We start from the raw sequence: 19,271 nt of genomic DNA, 5'->3' as shown, positions 1-19,271 counted from the left end.
TCTATGGAATGATGCAAGAATCCATGGAAGAAGGACACATGAATCCGTGGGAGAACAAGTGAATCCATGGATAACATGTGAATCCATGGAGGAGACACTAATCCATGGAATGATGCAAGAATCCATGGGAGGACACATGAATCCATGATAGGAGGCATTAACTCATGGAAGGACACAGGAATCCATGGGAGAACAGAGGAATCCATGGGAGAACACCATAATCCATGAGAGGAAACATGAATCCATGGGAGGACATGTGCATTTATGGGAGGACACGTGAGTCCATGTGAATCCATGGGAGAACACAGGAATCCATGGGAGAATGTGTGAATCATGGAATAACACAGGAATCCATGGGAGAACATGTGAATCCATGGAATAACACAGGAATCCATGGGAGAACAGAGGAATCCATGGGAGGATGTGTGAATCCATGGAATAACACAGGAATCCATGAGAGAACAGAGGAATCCATGGGAGGACACGTGAATCCGGGCCAAGGACCAAGCAGGGCTGGCTTTGTGGTACACCCCTCTTCCATGGCCATACCTGGTACCCCTGGGAATTGTTCTGCATCCCAAAAAGAGGCACTCCAGGATCCGCACACGTCGTGAGGCTGGGATCTGTTAAAAACAGGGACAGGGATTTATGGGAGAGCTCAGACCCCTCCAGGCACACAGGTCCTGGAACTCAAGCAGGATTTGGCTCCAAAGGAACACACAGCGACGAGGAAAAACACATGGATCTTCTTGTTCCTTAAATCCCTGCCTGCTGCAGCACGAACCAACCAGAGGCACTTCATCCCTCGGGAGAAAAACTGGGAACACACACCTTGGATCAGGACAGCCCTTCCCCACATCCACACCACGCCCTCCGCTCCCAAGGACCATCCCAAGCTCCAAGCACCACGCTCATCCCGTCCTCCTCCCTGCCCTCTGCTCCCATCCTGATCTCCAAGGACCACTCGGAAGTGAAGAGAGCCCCCAAATCCTTCAGCTGGGCCCCCCTTACCGATGCAGCTGGGCTGGGTCCCGCTCCAGGTGCCGTCGGACTGGCAGAACCTCCGCGCCGACCCCACGAGCACCAGCGGGGCCAGGCAGGAGAAGGACACGGACGAGCGGTAGGTGAAGCCTCGGTCCTCCCTCCTGCCCTGGGCCGGGGTCCCCGGGTCCCCACAGAACACGGCTGCAACAGCAAAGGGACAAGGAGGTGGCCACCGACCCCTCAGGAATGTCACATCCCATCCATGGCTATCACAGACCATCCAACTTCATGATTAGCTCAGGAATCAGGGGTGGCAGAAGGTGTTGCTGGCTGCACTCCTTGTAATTATCTCTTTTTTGTCAATGGTTGTTAATTAACTTCCACCTTCTCCCTCGGATTTGCCTTTTTCCCCCTCTTTTTTCTGCCCTAATTGCACAGTGTCACTTTGTTCCTTGGCTCCGTATCACACGGAAAGCCCACTAATTATCCCAGATCCCCAGAAAGGTGTGAGGAACAGTGAGGGGTTTGTGGGATTTAATATGAAAATGGATACTGTGCAGCTGGAAAAGGAACTCAGAGCTGCCTTTAGCACCAGGAGATGTTAAATTCCCTTTATTTTTGGTGTTTGCTTTTGCATCAAACCCCACCCAGATATCACAAAACATTCCCAACTTCTGCTGCAACATGGTGCCCTTTGCCAAAGGATTTTTTGGCAGTTCCAGGAGTGCTGATTGCAGAAGATTGGGTCACTGAGGGCAAACACCCAGTTTTGAGGATGTTTTGTAGGCAGGAACATGGAAAATGCCCGGATTCATCCCAAATGTGGCCTCACCCCTCTGTCACAGGGGTAGAGTGACCACCAGTGTCCCTGGAGTGACCACCTGTGTTCCTGCCTCCTCCTTAGAGGTGCCAAACCAAGGCTTAAAAAAAACCAAGCCATGAGGGAGGTGGGAGAGCAGCCAGACTTTGGTTCCAGACTCCTGAAGCATCACCACGGCACCAAAAATTCCCATTCCAGCTGCTGGAAAACTCCATTTAGCAACAGGGCAGGAAGCAAGATCCCTCCAAACCCTGAGCTGCCAAACCAGTGACACAGAGCTTGGAAATAGGTTGGGAAAAGCCCCGAAACCCTGGATTGGAAGCAGAATCCTGCTGATTCCTGGTGGAAAAGAGGGAAGCTGCCTACTCACGGAAGCACTGGGGGATCTCCCCGCTCCAGGAGCCGTTGCCCTCGCAGGTGAGCACGGCGGGCAGGGACAGCTGGTAGCCCTCGAGGCAGGCGTAGCTGATGCTGGAACCCCAGCTGAAATCTGATCCCACCACCTTCCCGTTGGGAATGGCCTGGGGAGCTCTGCAGGTGATGGCTGGAGGAGGAGGAAAAATGGAAAAGGAGGAAAAGGAAAAGGAGGAGGAGGAGAAGAAGGAGAAAAAGGAGGAAAAGGAGAAGAAGAAGGAGAAGGAATAGGAAAAGGAAAAAAGGAAAATGAATAAGAATAGGAAAAGGAGAAGGAGAAGAAGGAAAAAAGGAAAAGGAAAAAAGGAAAATCAGGGTCAGGTCTCTCCACTTCTTAATTATTTCCATTAACAAGCAAATTCCACATAGGAGCAAAGTCACGTCCTGCTCTCCTAGAGCATCTCCCAGGATCGGCACAAAGTGGGATCAAACCCTTCCAAGTTTGGAGTTCAATCCCAAATCAGGAAATATCCTGTGGGAAAGGATCCATGAGGATCATCCAGTCCAAGCCCTGGCCCTGCACAGACACCCCAAAATCCCACCCTGTGCATCCCTGAGAGCGTTGTCCAAACATTCCTTGAGATCCTGGGGCCGTGCCCTTTCCCTGGGGAGCCTGTTCAGTGCCCCACCACCCTCTGAGGGAAGAACTTTTTCCTCAACATCTCTACAAATCCGATTTTGAAGTCAATGCTCGTTCTCAGCTGAAGGTAAAAATCTGCCCTGACGTGGCGTGAAAACTCATCCCAGATTTCCCCGAAGATTCACACATTTTGGACAACCTGGCTGAGGCTCAGACAAGCAGTTGAAGCCACAACCTGTCGGGTTTTCACCCACTCTGGGGTGTTTGGAGATGACGTTTTTGCAGCGCTCTGCTCCTCAGCTCAGAGCAGCTAAACCTGTGCCTCCAAATGAGACTCTTGGCCACATTCTGGATCTTTTCTGCAGCATTTGCTCAGCGCAGAGAATGAAAAAGGAGAGGAAGAATTGCTCTTTACAGCCTCTGAAGGAGCTGGAGTGCATTTGAGGGTTTTTATGTGGCCTGTTTTTATATCAGCTCTGTGACAGGTGAATTTCCTAGATTTTTAAAGGAATGCAGAGATGCTGCCACACGTTTTATCTGTGCTGGGAGGGGGTGAGGAAAACAGAACCAGCCTGCCCAGCCACTGCTTTCCTATTTCCCTTTTCTATCTCTGAACCACAGGAGCCATCTCAGAATAATGAAAAGACTCGCAGGGAACATTTTTCAGATGTTTCTGGGTGATGCCAGCACAGCGTCTGCTGGAAAAACACAATATTTCATCTGAGCTTGATCCGAGTTTTTGTGCAAAATCACTTTACTCCCTGGGCTTTGACGGAGAGGAGCAGCTCCTTCCCTCCCTCCCAGGCACAGATTGATAGCCCTGAACACAGCAAGGTGTTGCTGTTCCCAGACAAATGCCAAACTTAGGGTGGAATGAGGGAGCTGAGGAACACCCAGCCAGGCTTCCAGGGAAACTCTGGTGGCCTCCAAAACTTGTCTGCTGCAACACCTGCAGGGTTCCTACCCTTGCAGATGGGTTTGGTGCCGTTCCAGGTGCGGTCTTTGGTGCAGGTGAGGGCAGCTGCTCTGTCTGACTCCATCATGAAGCCAGGAGTGCACTGGAACACCACGGATTTGTTGTAGGTGAAGTCACTGCCCAGCCTCAGCCCGTTGGCCGGCACGCCGGGGTCTCCACAGTTGATCACTGCCAAGGAAGGGAAAAAGGAGAATTTCTGGCAGCTGGAACCATGCCTGTCATGGTCCTGAGTGGTTTTTTTTTGAGGTGGGATTTAACCAGTTAAATGTGGAGCAGGTTTGTAGCACAAGCTGGAGCTTAATGGCTCATTAAGACCTTGAAAGGAGCTGGATTAATACTCATTAAAGATTAAAGCAAACCCGGGTCAAACCTGGGTGAAGGGAAGGCAGTTTGCCCACAGCACTCCCCACTTAGCCCAGTCACCTCCTCTAATGTAAATCCACCTTTGTCACCACCCCTGAGGTCACACACATCCCTGCCCCAGGAATGTCACTCTCAGGAGCAGCCCCAGAGAGCCCCTCCAGCTCAGCCAACACCCACTCCCAAAATTATCCCAGAGCTCTCTCCCTCCATCCAGCTGGGAAAAGACAACCCCAGAGCAAGATTTTTCCATTAGGTCCCAGCAGAATTCCCAGGCTGAGCTGCTGCTGGTGCCAGGCCAGGCTTTAGCAGAGTTTCTCTCACTTGTGTGTTGGTGACCTAGGATTTGAGGTTTTCTATTTTCCTTTTATTTGTAATCCTGCAGTTCTTTAGTGTGTAACTCCAAACTCCACACACAGTGTGAGCTGCTGCTTGCCCAGTTTGGGCAGACACAACAATTCCTCTCCAGGCCTGGCAATCAAGGACACCTCACTGCCTCAGGCCCCAGAGATGGAAACAAAAGGGAGTTGGGGGGGAGCAAACTTGGGGTAAATGACTTCATTACCTGGAAGATGAACCCCCAATATAAAAGTGGACCAAAATTATGAAAGTGTGAAAACCCATGACCCATTGTCCATTTTTTGGGTTAAGCCCCTGGGAGGCTTTGTCTGCCCTAAATGTACCTGAAGACCCTTCAATAAATATAACAAATATAACTGATTTTTATTCTTTTAACTTTGTCTGGCCTCTGTTTTTTGGGTAGCCCCAAAAAGGCACCATGTGGGCACAGCTGGGCCTGGCAGCTCATCCTTCCTCTCTCCCTGGGACAGGATTCCATCCCAGTGAAGCCTGGCCTAGAACAGAGACTAGGCAGAGTTAAAGAATAAAGCAGGGATTTATTAGAAGGCCTCCATGGATCCACCTTGGGCAGCACAAGAGCCCAGCCAGGGCTGCACCCAGGATGAACCAAAATAGACACAAAAAATGGATGACTGGTCACAGGGTCTCACATTTTAATAAGTTCTGCTCTATTTGCATATTGGAGTTAATTGTCCAATTCCAGCTTTAGGTTATAAAGTCGATTTGTTTTTCTCTCTTCATCCCACGTTGTTTCTGCTCTTGGGGCTGAAATTTGGGTGGTTCTCCTTGGTCCCCAGCTGGAGCAGGAATTGTTTTGTCTCCCTGCTCTGTGCAGAGAGCTCACCATCCCCTCATATGAAGCTCAGACCCACCCACTAAAGCAGCACAGAACCTGAAAAACACAAAAGCTAAACCTGAGGCAGCACCAGTGCTCACCAGTGCACTCGGGGCTGGTCCCAGTCCAGGTGCCGTTGACGGTGCAGTGCCTGCTCAGCACCCCTGTGGAATAATAACCTTCCCTGCACTGGTAGATGATGGAGCTGGAGAACACCAGGCCGTCGTTGAAGATCACCCGGGCGTTGCTGGGCGTGCCGGGATTCCCGCAGGAAATCACTGCCAGGGGAAACGGGGGAATTAAAATAACCCAGGGAGCACAAACCAACCCCCAGAGGGGCCCTTCCTGCACTGCCTGTCCTCAGTAAAGGCAAGTTCTGGGGACATGAGAATGCTTCTGGGGACACCAGAACCATTCTGGGGACACCAGAGCAGTCCTGGGGACATAGAGGAATTCTGGGGACATCAGAGGAATTCTGGGGAGAGTACAGCACTTCTGGGGACACTGGAGGTGTTTTGGGAACACCAGGGCAGCTCTGGGGATATCAGAGCAATTCTGGAGACACCGGAGCAGTTCTGGGGACACCGGGGCAGCTCTGGGGACACTAGAATAGCTCTGGGGACACTGGGGCAGTCCTGGGTACACTGGGGCAGCTCTGGGGACTCCAGAGCTCCTCTGGGAACAACAGGGCAGCTCTGGGGACATCAGAGCAATTCTGGGGACACTGGGGTAGTCCTGAGAACACTGGGGAGCTCTGGAGACACCAGAATAGCACTGGGGACATCAGAGCAATTCTGGGGACACTGGGGCAGCTCTGGGGACCTTGGGGCAGCTCTGGGGACACCGGGGCAGCTCCGGGGGCTGTGGCACAGGAATACCTTCGCATTCGGGCTGCGTGCCACTCCAGGAGCCGTTGGCGTGGCAGATCCTCTCGGAGGAGCCCCGCAGGGAGTAGCCGGGCTCGCAGCTGAACCGCACCACGCTGCCCACGTCGAAGGCGTCCCCCAGCCCAATGCCATGGGAAGGGATCCCGGGGTCGCCGCACACGCCCTGGCTGCCCCCTGCCCAGGGAGAGCACAGAGTCACCAGAGCCACCAGGGGATGGTGGCTCTTGTCACCCTCATCGGGAATTCCACACCCAGCAGAGCAGCGGAATTCCAAATTAAATATTCCCTTGTTCCAGGAGCCCCCTGGTTTTGAGCTGGATGCAAACATGACCACAATTCCCAAATCCCAAGGTGGAGCCTCCAGCATCAGCCCCAGGGATGTTTCCCCTCCACGAAGGAATTCCCACGTGTTCCAAGCCAGCCCTGAGCAGCTGGGACTCAGGGAACAAGGAGGGGTTGGAGCATGGGAGGAAGGGATGGGAAGGGAAAAGGGAAAAGGGAAAAGGGAAAAGGGAAAAGGGAAGGGTTGGGGAAGTTCACAGACTCACAGAATTTCTAGGTTGGAAGAGACCTTTAAATCATTGAGTCCAACCCATGTTCAGGGAAGGGAAGGGAAGTTCAGGGAAGTTGAGGGAAGGGAAGTGCTGCCTCCTCAAGGCACAAGGAGTAGGTGACGATGGGTGGGAGGTGATGACAATGGCTGGATGACCATAAATGGGTGACCATGAACAGGTGACCATAAACAGGTGACCCTAAATGGGTGAGCATGGCTGGGTGACTGTGAACAGGTGACCAAGAATAGGTGACCACGAATGGATGACCATGAACGGGTGACCGTGGCTGGGTGACCATGGCTGGCTGACCATGAAGGGGTGACCATGGCTGGGTGACCATGAACGGGTGACCATGAACGGGTGACCATGAACGGGTGACCATGGCTAGCTGACCATGGCTAGCTGACCATGAACAGGTGACCATGGTTTGGTGACCATGGCTGGCTGACCATGAACGGGTGACCATGAATGGGTGACCGTGGCCGGGTGACCCCGCAGTGCCCTCCCAGGGCCCCTCACCAGAGCAGTGTGGCAGGGAGCCGCTCCAGCGCCCGTCCAGCTGGCACATCCGCGTGGCATTGCCCACCAGCGTGCGCCTGCCCAGGCAGCTGTACCTGACCACGGAGCCCACCGTGTGCTTGTCCCCCGAGATCTGCGCGTGGGGAGGGGACCCGGGGTGGCCACATGACACCACTGCAAGAGAGACACAGCTTCAGCACCCGGGGATTCCAGAATTCTGGTTTGGAGGGACCTTAAACATCAGTTAATTCCAACCCTTTCCATGGGCAGGGATGCTTTTCCCTATCCCAGGTTGCTCCAAGGCCTGTCCAGCCTGGCCTTGGACACTTCCAGTTGCTCTGGGCACATGTGCCAAGGCCTCCCCACCCTCCCAGGGAAGTTCAACACACAAGAAACAAAAACATGGGAAAATCTCTTTTTTTTTTTTTAAACTTTGAACCCCAGGAATCCACGGAATCAGTGGTAAAACTGACCTGGGTTTCCAAATGCAAACAAATCCTCCAAATCCCAACGTTTTAAGGAAGGAGATCCCTTGTACTCAAGGGAGTTGAGGGAGCCTGGGATTGGGGTTTTAACAGGAATTCCCTCCTGGCTGTGGGAACATGGATCATCACTCACCAACTCCCCAGGATCCATGCAAGGGGTGAGGACAGGACAAAAGGAAAGGAAAATGTGCCCAAAACTGCTCGGTAGGATTTGGTGTGGAGGGATAAACATGGAAAAAACAAAAGGAACAATCCCAGCTTTGGAACAGCTGAAGCCAATTGGAATTTCCGGAGTTCTGAGACCATTCCCAAGGGAAGGGAATGGGATTGAAGCTGGTTTAGAGCCCAAAGGGACAAACTGATCATGCTGGGGTGGGGCTGCTCCTGCCTGCACCTCCCTAAGGCAGCTAAAATCCACTCTGGATCCCAAATTCCCAGTGTAAGACTGGGACCCACTCACTCAGGTGAGCCCTCACTCAGGTGTGTCCTCACTCACTCAGGTGTACCCTCAGTCACTCAGGTGAGCTCTCCCTGTGCTCCAGAGCTGCTCCTGCCCTCTCCACCTGCACCATCCCAGCTGGATCCTCTCCTCAACCCCCTAAAATTGATTGGGATACACCTGCCCTTACACAGAGAACCCCCTGCAGCAGGATCCTCTCTTCAAATCCCAAAACCCATCAGGATTCCACCTGGAACCACCAAAATCCATTAAGACCCACCCATCCTTATACAGGGAACCCCCTGCAGCAGGATCCTTTCCTCAAACCCCAAAATTCATTGAGATTCCACCTGGAACCCCCAAAATCCATCGGGATCCACCTGTCCCTACACAGAGAACCTCCTGCAGTGAGATCCTCTCTTCAAATCCCAAAACCCATCAGGATTCCACCCGGAATCCTCCAAAATGCATCAGGATCTGCGTGTCCCTACACAGAGAATGCCTTCCAGCAGGATCCCTCTCCTCAACTCCAAACCCCCTTCCCTGGGAAGCTCCTGAAGCCACTGGGATCATTCCCACGTGGATTTTTTTTGGGGGGAGGGATTTTCCCCTCATGAATCCTGCTAAACCCCATGAGATGGGCTGGACAGGGAGGGTTGGGGCCACTTACAAAGGCACTGGGGGAGGGCTCTGTCCCACGTGCCATCGCCCTGGCACGTCAGGACGTGTGTTCCCAACAAATAAAATCCGTGGATGCACTGATAGGACACGGTGGTGCCGAAGCTGAACCTGTGGGGGCCGCTCGGCTGCACTTGCCGGATGCTGTTTTCCAGGTGCCCGGGGTCAGAACAGTTCACAACTGCAAACAAACAACAGAACAACACCCAAAAAATAATGGGAAGCAAAGGGTGAGGCAGAAAACGTGGATTCTCCAAAAAAAAAAAAAAAAAAACAAGGTGGGAAATTGAAGATTTTATGCTGTGATTTAAGGTTTGGTTTTTTTTCCCCCTCTAAGATTTTTGATGGTGGGAGTGGAAATTTTTTTTGTGAAAAGGGGGGAAAAAGGGAGTCCAGGCAATCCTGCAGGTTCTCACCCAGCAGCAGGGGCTGGATCTCCAGCCCCAAATTGGGATTTAGATTATCCAGCTGGGAATAACTGATCCCAAACTGGGATTTCCATCATCCAGCAGGGAATAACCAATAATCGAGCACGGCCAGAGATCCAGGATTAGGGGAATGCAGAGGGAAGGAGTGCAGGGAGGGGAGGGGATTTGGGAAGTGAACCTGAGTGCTGATCCCATGGGAAAAAGGGAAGAGGGCTCTGCACAAAGCTGTGGGAAGATATTTCCTGGGAAGATAAACACGGAGGTTGGACAAGGTGATCTGGGGGGGAGAAGAGGAGAGATCCTGATTTTCCATGGACATGGATTGTGACCACCAGGGTGTGTTTGTAGGGCTCTGCCTGCCTTTAACACCCTCTTAACACCCCAAATTTGGGTCTGATCTCAAATTTCCTTTTCCAACACACTCCAACTCCTTGGAGGACACAGAGAGGTGAGAAAATTCCAAGGTTTGATCCATGGGATTTACAGCGGCCCTGGGATCTCCAACATCCCCCGGACATCCCCTGGGAGGTTTCCAGGGATTTCTGCCTTGGGAAGATGGAGAAATCCCCAAGGAAGGCCCAGACTGACCTCGGCAGGAGGGCAGGGTGCTGCTCCACTGGCCGTTGGCCAGGCACTGGGATTGGGAAGCTCCTTCCAGGCGGAAGCCGGGGTTGCACTGGAATTTGGCCACGTCGTTGAGGTTGAACTGGGAGCCCTGGGTGAGGCCATTGGGGGGGTTGCCAGGGTGGCCACAGGTGATGGCTGCAAGGACAAAATGGAAATGTCACTGGATTTGTTCCTGGAGAAAAAGTGGATTATTCACTGAAAAAAATTGTGAAGGTAGGAGAGCACAAAAATCCCCACGTCAATCCCCAAACCCAAAGATTTGGGGTATGCTCTGTGGAGATACAGGATCACATTGAGAGAAAGGGATTTTGGTAGGTTTTAGTGGCACCAGGAATTCCCTGCATCCCTCTCCAGGCAGCTGTGTGCCAGGATCCCACTGATTTACACCACATATCCCTCTCAAAAACCCCACCTCCTGCTCTTAATCCCACACTAACCCTGGCATCCCAAACTCTGCTGTTCCCTCCCTCTCTCCCTGTGCCAGTCCTGGCTGCTCCCTGCAGGGAAAAGTTACACCTGGAAGCAGTGGGGAAAAAGGGAAAATAGGAGGAAAATCAGAATTCCAGCACAGGGCCTGAAGAGATGAAATCTGCCCAAGTAGGAGAAACTTTGTGGGGAAAATTTACTTCCAAATCCCTGAAGTGAGGAAATTTTTTTTGAGTTTTTTTTTTTTTTCCCTGAGGCTGCTGTTGGCTTGGGATGAGGTGAAGGGCACAGGAGCTGCTCTGGCAACTCCCAGGGAAGCAAAGCCAATTCCAGCATCCCAAATACTTCTGGGAAGTGGCTGGAACACTCTGCTGTCACCTCAGCAGGTGACACAGGGAGGGCACAGCCCTGCTGCTGGCAGAGCCTTTGATTCCAGCCAGCTCCAGGGCACAAAAGCAAACTCGGGATGAGCCATCAGGAGATTCTGGGCTGCCTAAGGAATGTGACATCCTGGGACAGCTGAGGACAAAGCTTTATTGATCATTGTCACATGGAATGTCCTGATTTGTCCATCAGGACAAATTTGGCTTTCCTGGCCAGCTGCCAGCACCAGGAGATTGAAGGGAAGATGAAATTCCCACAAAAGATCCATGACAAATGTGAGTGCCCAGGTGGGCTGGAGGACAGGGATGGGGATTTATTCCTGCTCCAAGCTGGTGACAGGGAGAAATGAGAAATATGGAATGCTGCAGGAAGCAGGTTTGGGATATCATCCCACATGTTTGGAAATGGGAGGGATTCTGTCCTTGGATAAAAAAAAAGGCTTCCCACATTTCCACGGATCAAACAGAGGAGGTGACTGCAGCAGGCTGGGAGGGGAAATCCCAGGAGAACTGGGAATGGTGCTGTGCCCTGAGTGGGGCCAATGAAGCCCTGGGGTGCCTCTTTCCAGACCCCACCAGAGCTCGGATCAACAATCCCAAATTTCTGCTACCCCAAGGCCTAAAGTGTGTAATAACTCAGAATTCCAGAATGGTTTGGGATAGAAAGGAGTTTAAAGCCCATCCCATTCCAGCCCCTGCCATGGGCATGAGAGTAAATTCCACCCTTTCCAACCATTCTTCTTCTAGAAATCTCCAGCAGGATCTCAGACACCCCCCAAATTTTGGAGTCACCGCTAACTTTGCCAACTTAATCCTGAATTTTTGTTTTCAGGCTGGATTCTGCCTGGTCATTCCCTCCTTCCCATCTTGTTCTTGTTGTGCCCCAGCACAGGAAGCTCCAAACCAGACAGGAGAGATGGGAACAAACAACTGGAGCACCACGATATGAAATTCACGGATTGTGCTGCCCGTTGATAAGAAGATGCTTCAGCTTATCAACACCTGAGAGCTGCAGGGAGTTGGTTAATTGGGTCATTTCCTGGGAAGATAAACGAGGAGGCTGGGCAAGGTGATTTGGGGGGAGTAGAGGAGAGATCCTGATTTTCCACGGACACGGCTCTCAAGGATTCAAGGATTGTGACCACCAGGGTGTGTTTGTAGGGCTGTGCCTGCCTTTAACACCCTCTGACCCCAAAAAGTCTCCTCTCCTCTGACCCCACACCTTCAGCTGGGCTTGGGAAGGAGAAATCCAGTGGAATTTTTGAACCACAAAGGATCTTTTCTTGGAGAGACCCAGGCATGGTCTTGCAAAATGTTGCAGTAAGGTAGAAAAATTATAAAAGAAAGGCCTCATAAAACCAGGCCTGCTCTGTTAGATCAGTGGCTGGCCTGTCAAGCGAGCACTTTGCAAGTTCCCTGGTGTGAACAGTTCATTAACATAACAATGTATTCCTGGGTGAAAAACAACTAGCACCTGTATAAACATTAAATCCATCCCATGAAAATCGGTGAAAAAAAATGCGTAAAGAATTTAAGAATAGAGAGATTTGATGGACAAGTAAACACCTTTAGGACACCTTTTATTAGCCAATAAAATAATTGGCCAGAAAGCTACTAACCAATTGGAGTGACACACGAGGTCTGTAAAACTACACAAAAAGGAGTTATGTGAATAAAGAATAGGATTCTTCCTGCATGAAGAAAATGGATTAATTTTATTTATTTATCACAAGCCCCCGAGTGATTTATTCTGATAGAAAAACATCCCAAACGTGCGTGCATGACCATTCCACATCTTGGGAGTGTGAGCTCTGCCCAGCCCCTTCCACAACCCCTTCCACAGCCCCTTCCAAGCCCTCCTGGCCGGATTTCCCCCCCAAGGCTGAAGGAATGACAAGTACTTACGCACACAAAAATTTAAGAATCGAAAGATTCGACGGACACTAACCAATAAAGTAATTGGAAAAAAAGCTACTAACCAATTGGAAAGACATACAAGGTCTGTAAAACTGTATAAAAAGGAGTTATGTGAATAAAGAACAGGTTTTTTCCTGCATGAAGAAAATGGAGTCTCGATAGCGAAACACCCCGAAGGTGCGTGCACGGCCACCCCACACTCGTGGGTGTGAGCTCTGCACAACCCCTTTCCACAACCCCTTCCACAGCCCCTTCCAGGCCCTCCTGGCTGGATTTTTCCCCCCCAGGGCTGAAGGAATGACAAGTACTTACGCACACAGACAGGGGTCTTGCCGGACCAGCGGTGGTCCTGCTGGCAGATGCGCACGGACATGCCGATGAGGCGGAAGCCGGGCTGGCACTGGTACACCACGCTGCCCCGGTAGTTGTAGTTCTCCCCGTTGATCTGCCCATTCACAATGGGGCTGGGCACGCCACAGTGCCCGGCTGGAGGGGGAAAACAGCAGGAATCACCTGGAGACCCCATCAAAGGCGTCCCCCCAAAAGGCATCGCTCGGATCTCTGTGGGATTGGGGTGGAGAGAAGCCCAGACTGGGTTGGGTTGGAAGGGAACGTAAGGATTGTCCACAGGGACATCTTCCACCATGCCAGGTCACCCTGTCCAACCTCTCCTTGGACTCTTCCAGGGATGGGGCAGCCACAGCTTCTCTGGGCATGGATGGGGTTCACAATGCCCAGACTGGTTTGGGTTGGAAGGGAACCTAAGGATTGTTCACAGGGACAACTTCCACCATGCCATGTCCAACCTCTCCTTGGACACTTCCAGGGATGGGGCAGCCCCAGCTCCTCTGGGCATGGATGGGGTTCACAATGCCCAGACTGGTTTGGGTTGGATGGGAACATAAGGGTTGTCCACAAGGACACCTTCCACCATCCCTGGTCACTCCAAGCCTTGTCCAACCCCTCCTTGGACACTTCCAGGGATGGGGCAGCCCCAGCTTCTCTGGCCAATCCATACCATGCTCTTTATAGGGAAGAATCCATCCCAATATCCAACCCAAACCTGTCCTCTTTCACCTCCAGGCTGTTAACTCAGGACTCTGCTGTCATAAACGAACATCCCCATCCCAAAACTCTCCCAACACCTCACACCTCTTGAGGACGCAGGAATCAAACTCTGCTCCCTTTTACATCCACTTCAAACCCCGCAGGGTGGATATCAGTGCCTAAATCCCCTGTTCCCTTCTGAGGAGCCTTTCCCACACAGGAATCAAACTCTGCCTCCCTTTTACATCCACTTCAAACCCCGCAGGGTTGATATCAGTGCCTAAATCCCCTGCTCCCTCCTGAGGAGCCTCCAGGAGCCTTTCCCACACCCGTGGGTGCCACAGGAGTGTGCCAAGGGGTACCTACCCAGACACCTGACCTCAGCCCCGCTCCAGAGCCCGTTGGCCATGCACTCCCGGACCCGGGAGCCCACCAGGGTGTAGCCAGTGTTGCAGGAGAAGATGGCAGTGGCCCCGTAGCTGGTGAGGGTCCCGATCTTGTTCCCGTTGGGAGGGGTGGGCAGGTCCCCACAGGAGATAACTAGGACAGATCCCAAAGGATAGTGAGAATACAGGCTGGGTTTTGAAGGAATGCATCCAGGCACAGCACCAGGAGCTATTGCTGGAGCGGGAAAGTTCATGAAATAATTCCAGGAATTGTAATAATTCCAGAGCCATGTTAGACGAGGTGACAAAAATAAGAGCTGTTAGTATTTATGCTTCAGGACATGAGGGAAACACTAAAGACAGGCTGGGAAGGAACCAAAGGATTTTTTCACACCAGAACTTCCTCACACAGGAATATTCTTCTGTCATTAACCCATTGCTGGATGCAGCAGGAAGCCTGATTCCCACAGAATCATGGAATGGGGTGGGCTGGAAGGGACCTTAAAGGTCATGAGTGGGGACATCTCCCACTAGGCCAGGTTGCTGCTAGCCTTGTCCAGTCTGACCTTGGAATGGCATAAAGTTCCTAATTAAAAGTGAAGTCCAGCTTTCCCCCACAAGCCAAAATCCCAAGATCTGCAGATCCCAGCTGGGTTTGTGGGATGCAGGAGCCCCTGCAAACCCAACTCCCCCTCAGAACTCCAGCTCTTGATTTTATCTTCATTTTCTCTGCCTTCGAGCTCTGCAAACCCGCCAGGGCTCCCGCTGGGTGCTCCTGACCTCGGGGCACTGCCAAGATCCTGTCACTTGGATTTAGGTGGCAATAAGGCTGAGGGAACAAAAGGAGGTCAAGCTCCTGCTCCCAGATCCAGAGGAAGAGCTGGCAGGGGGAAAAGTACATCTGTCACCCACGCCAGCAGTCACAGCTCCACAAACAAAGGCAGGCAGCAGGGAAGGAGAGATTTTGCTGCTTCTGTCTGCACTTGGAGAGAAAAACCCTCCACCTCTGACAAAAGGAGAGATCCAAAGCACAGCAGTGGTGTCAGAACAACTGAGAGCTGCTGGTGTGCCCCGTTGGGTTTGATTTGCAGGTGACACTGTTACCCTTGTAAACCTGGTGTTTGTGTGAGAGCTGAGACTTGACAGCAGAATTCTTTATTTTTCCTCCTTAAAAGCCCTGGCTTCAGAGCAGCTGTGACAGAGAAGCTGCTGGGACCCCACAGCAACAGCTGAGCTGAAGGGCTTGAAATCCCAGAGAAGAGCTGGGATTAAACCAGGAATCACATCCAGACGTCTCCCTGCATCCCAACTCCCCTCCAGCAGCTCTGCTGTTTCCACCTCGGCTGCTGCCAGGAGTAATTAAGTTCCACCCCACAGCAGGGACACCTTCCATTATCCCAGTTTGCCCCAGCATGTCCTGGGACACTTCCAGGGTTGGGGTGGGTTGGAAGGGATGGGGCAGCCACAGCTCCTCTGGGAAATCCATCCCAGTCCCTCTTTGCCCTCCCAGGGCTGGATTTCCTCCCAAAATCTGCACCAGACCATGCCATCCTGTACCCAAAGGGCACCACCTCCTTCGTTATCCACCACCAGAACCACCCTGAAACCCCCAGGGCTGGGATTTGCTGAGCCCAAACATAAAACCAGCCCCCGGGGCCACCCTGGGGTGCCCCTGCTCTTACTTTTACAGGTGGGCACGGGCTCCCCGATGCTCCAGGTGCCGTTGGCCTGGCAGCTGATGACCCTCTGGCCCGTGTAGTAGTAGCCAGGGTCACAGATGAGCATCAGCTGGGCGTTGTAGTGGTACTGCACCTCGTAGGTGAGGCGCCAGCGGCCGTGCTCCACCGCGATGCTGCTCACGTCGGGGCACGTCACGGCTGAGGGGGCAAATGGCACAGAGAAAATGGCACAGACTTGGCTAAGTGAGGTTTCAACCCTCAAAAAATCCAGGTGGGGTGTGTTTTCAATGAGGGGTGTATCCCCTGGTGGGGCTGTGGTTGAGAATCGAAAGGAAAACTTTGTGGGTAATGTTGTAAGTGGTGATGTTGCCTGAAATCCAAAGAGAAAAAGCCCTTGCAGTGGAGTTAAAATCATATAATGGGCATCAAGGACACCTCACTGCCTCAGGCCCTCAGAAATGGAAACACAGTGAGTTGGGGGGGAGCAAACCTGGGGTAAATGACTTCGTTAGCTGAAGCTGCAATTGGAAGATCAACCCCCAACATGCAAATGGACCAAAATTATAAAAGTGTGAAAACTCGTGACCCATCATCCATTTTGGGTGCAGCCCCTTGCAAGGGGAGCTCCATCTGCTCTAAATGCTCCTGAAGGCCTTTGAATACACAGAACTGCTTTTTATTCCATTAACTTTGTCTGGCCTGTGTTTTTAGGCAGCCCCAAAAGGCACCACTGCTGGCTGGGCAGCCCCAGTCCCCACTCACCCAGGCACAGAGGGGGCTGGTTCCCGTTGCTCCAGACTCCCTCCTGCAGGCACTCGGTGCTGGGCTCGGCGCCCGGCTGCAGCTGGAAGCCCTGGTTGCACTGGTACACAGCCTTGGTGCCCACTGTGTACTCCTTCCCAAAGACAACCCCGTTCCTTGGGGCTCTGGGAATGCCACAGGAGAGAGCTGGGAAGATAAAACACCCCCACACCCCAAAAATTATATAAAAAAATCAGGGAGCTGCTGGTTTTATCCCAAAGTGAAATCCCGGATCCTGAACTTTCCTTACTGACGTTGTGGGGAGTGCCCACACTTCATAAAGAATCAGCTTTTGCACCAGCAAAGCCAGCCCTGAATCCCAGTTTCTTCTGGAAGAGGCTCTGGCTCACATTTCCCATAATATCTGTCCCACAAGATGCATCAGCAGAGTGCTCTGAGTTTCCACATGGAGACAAAGGATCTGATAGCGGGAGCGCTTCGTGTTCACACCCCACAGCAGCACCGACCCCAAACCCCTCTCCAGGAGCTCTTCTGCATTACATAAGGCAGCGAATTGTGGAATTATGTTGTGGCAGAAGGGAGGCTAAATTTAGCCTCACGGCTGAGGAGGTAGAGGGGGGGAATTTGGGGGGAAAATGGAAAAGCAGGCGCGGCGCCAGGCGGCTGCTGGAGATGGCAGCTCTCCTGAGGGGAGGCTCTGCAACATTCCTGCTGGGATCCTGGGCTCAGGGGGCAGGGCAGGGAGGGGACAGGCAGGTGACAGCCAAAATGCACAAACTATCATGGCCAAAGGCTGTTACCCTTTTTCCTGACCCTGCCAGCGCTGGGAAATGTCCCCAAATCTGCTTCTCCAGCAGCATGAGGAGGAAGAGGGAAAGCAAATCCAGATCTGACTGCAAACCCACCCTGAGGTGCCCATCCCTCTCCAACCCTGGCTCTGGGGAAAAGGGAGATTCACTCTCCTCCTGTCTGGACAGGGTGGATTCCCTTCCTGGTGTTCCCTGTGCACAAAAACAGGGCTGGAAAAGCAGGAAAAGTCACCTTTTGGTGACAAGGAGCCCAGTGAGGGCTGGAGAGCCCAAACTTTGCGTGTGCAGCAGCATCAGCAGAGCCCTGGGTCATTCCCCATGCAAGGCTCAGCTTTTATCCTATTCTTGCCACAGCAGGATCCCAGAGCAGCTGGCAGGTGCTGGAATTCTGAGAGGTGCCAGCAGCTCCAGAGGCAGGATCAGGCCTGTCCCTGGCAGCACTGATGGTGACAGGAGTGTCACTGCAGCGAGCTCAGGGCTGGCCAATCCCTCTCCAAGGCCTGGTGTCTAGACAGGCTGCCAGGCTGAATACCAATGGCTCTCCCACGGAAAAGAGGGCACCTGGAAAATGCAACCTTTTCCTTGCTGCTCTTTTGTAGCTCCCAGTCATTCCCTTCCATCTTGGCCATTCCCAAAGCCTTGGAGACGAGGGTCACCCCTCATCACTCTGAGCTTGTTCTCAGCACAGAATTACTCAATTCCAACATTGGGTTTTTTTCACTGCTTTTCCAGAGACTCTCAGAACTCGATCCCAACCCGTCCCTGCTCTCACCTTGGCATAGAGGGATGGCTTCCCTCCAGTGGAAGTGGCCCTGGGGGTGCTGGGTGCAGGTGGTGGTGCTGTGTCCCACCAGGCGGTAGCCGGCGTCGCAGCCGAAGCGCACGGAGCTGCCGGGGCGCAGCCCGGAGTGGCTCAGGATCATCCCGTGGGCTGGTGGCTGTGGGAGGCTGCAGTAGGGAGCTGGCAAGGAGGGCAGGGAAAAGCAAACCAGTCACAGGGTCACTCCCTTCCCACTCCCAGGAATTACACTGAGCTGTCCCAAAAACCGGCGATGGATAAACGTGGAGTGGAAGCAGGGATGGAGCAGGGGCTCTGGTCTGAGCCTCACCCAGCTCCAGGAATTCCTGGTTATTAAATATTCCTAGTAATTAAATATTCCTTAATTCATTACCAGTCATTCCTGGTAATTAAATATTCCTTAATTCATTTGCTGAGCAAAGCCTGGACAGACTTTTCCAGTGCCTGGCCACCGCCTCATCCAGAAACCTTTCCCAATATCCAGTCCCTGGCATCAATGACTCTCCACATCAGGCTTCTGATTCTGAAGAGTGGCTGGGCAATGAGCCAAAGCTCTAAGGTTTCTCCCTGGAATTTCTCCTGACTGTGATCCCACAATCCTGGTCCTGAGTGTTACAGAGTGGCTGAGACTGAGCCAAAGCTCCAAGGTTTCTCCTGGACAGACCGAGCCTTTCCCAACCTCCCCAGCTCGGAACGCGCCCGGCTTTGTGCCTCCCCTGCCTTGGCAGCTCCTGCCCTGCCAGATGGATCTCTGCAGGAATTCCATGGATTCTCCTGGCTGTGGAGCTGCTCCTGCTCCTGGCAGAGGCAGCTGGGACTCACCAGAGTAGCGGATTTTGAAGCCTTTCCTGTTGTAGGCGTGGTCGGAGGACCAGCGCAGGAAGACGCTGTTCCCGCTGCTGGTGACGGTCAGAGGGGCCGAGTAATTCCCACTGAGGGACAGCAGCAGGGGGCTCTGCCCAGAGGGACCTGCCAGGGAGAGGGGACAGGGAAAAGCGAGAAGTCACAGTGTGGCATTCACATTTTCTGGAAAAATCCCTTTGCTCAGGATTTTTCTCCTGGGAAGCTGAGAAGCCTCAGAGAAAAAGGAAAACAATTCTTATTTCATTTGCTTCTC

At 52.6% G+C, this 19,271-nt stretch overlaps 2 protein-coding genes across 2 annotated transcripts in view; one reads left to right on the top strand and one right to left on the bottom strand.

Annotated features, from left to right (window-relative positions):
- The window catches only part of LOC119711237 (collagen alpha-2(IX) chain-like), a 10,186-nt gene extending 10,124 nt beyond the window's left edge, over positions 1 to 62 (top strand). Inside the window, exon 18 of the mRNA XM_038161174.1 lies at positions 19 to 62. Within this exon, the coding sequence (XP_038017102.1) occupies positions 19 to 62 (44 nt within the window). The remainder of the gene's footprint in view (positions 1 to 18) is intronic.
- Positions 63 to 157: 95 nt separating this feature from the next.
- The window catches only part of CSMD2 (CUB and Sushi multiple domains 2), a 238,525-nt gene continuing 219,411 nt past the window's right edge, over positions 158 to 19,271 (bottom strand). The window contains exons 48-63 of the mRNA XM_038161173.1: positions 18,977 to 19,123; positions 18,128 to 18,316; positions 16,547 to 16,732; positions 15,788 to 15,982; positions 14,086 to 14,259; positions 12,985 to 13,158; positions 9,908 to 10,081; positions 8,884 to 9,072; positions 7,290 to 7,463; positions 6,208 to 6,390; positions 5,431 to 5,607; positions 3,763 to 3,942; positions 2,175 to 2,348; positions 1,012 to 1,185; positions 545 to 623; positions 158 to 161 (exon numbers count right to left, since the gene is read on the bottom strand). Coding sequence (XP_038017101.1) covers positions 158 to 161; positions 545 to 623; positions 1,012 to 1,185; positions 2,175 to 2,348; positions 3,763 to 3,942; positions 5,431 to 5,607; positions 6,208 to 6,390; positions 7,290 to 7,463; positions 8,884 to 9,072; positions 9,908 to 10,081; positions 12,985 to 13,158; positions 14,086 to 14,259; positions 15,788 to 15,982; positions 16,547 to 16,732; positions 18,128 to 18,316; positions 18,977 to 19,123 — 2,573 coding nt within the window. The remainder of the gene's footprint in view (positions 162 to 544; positions 624 to 1,011; positions 1,186 to 2,174; positions 2,349 to 3,762; positions 3,943 to 5,430; positions 5,608 to 6,207; positions 6,391 to 7,289; positions 7,464 to 8,883; positions 9,073 to 9,907; positions 10,082 to 12,984; positions 13,159 to 14,085; positions 14,260 to 15,787; positions 15,983 to 16,546; positions 16,733 to 18,127; positions 18,317 to 18,976; positions 19,124 to 19,271) is intronic.

The sequence above is a fragment of the Motacilla alba genome, chromosome 23 (genome assembly GCF_015832195.1).
Source record: "Motacilla alba alba isolate MOTALB_02 chromosome 23, Motacilla_alba_V1.0_pri, whole genome shotgun sequence".
Lineage (NCBI taxonomy): Eukaryota > Metazoa > Chordata > Aves > Passeriformes > Motacillidae > Motacilla > Motacilla alba.
Note: the sequence above shows the minus strand (reverse complement) of the source record. Positions and strands in the feature narration are given on the sequence as shown.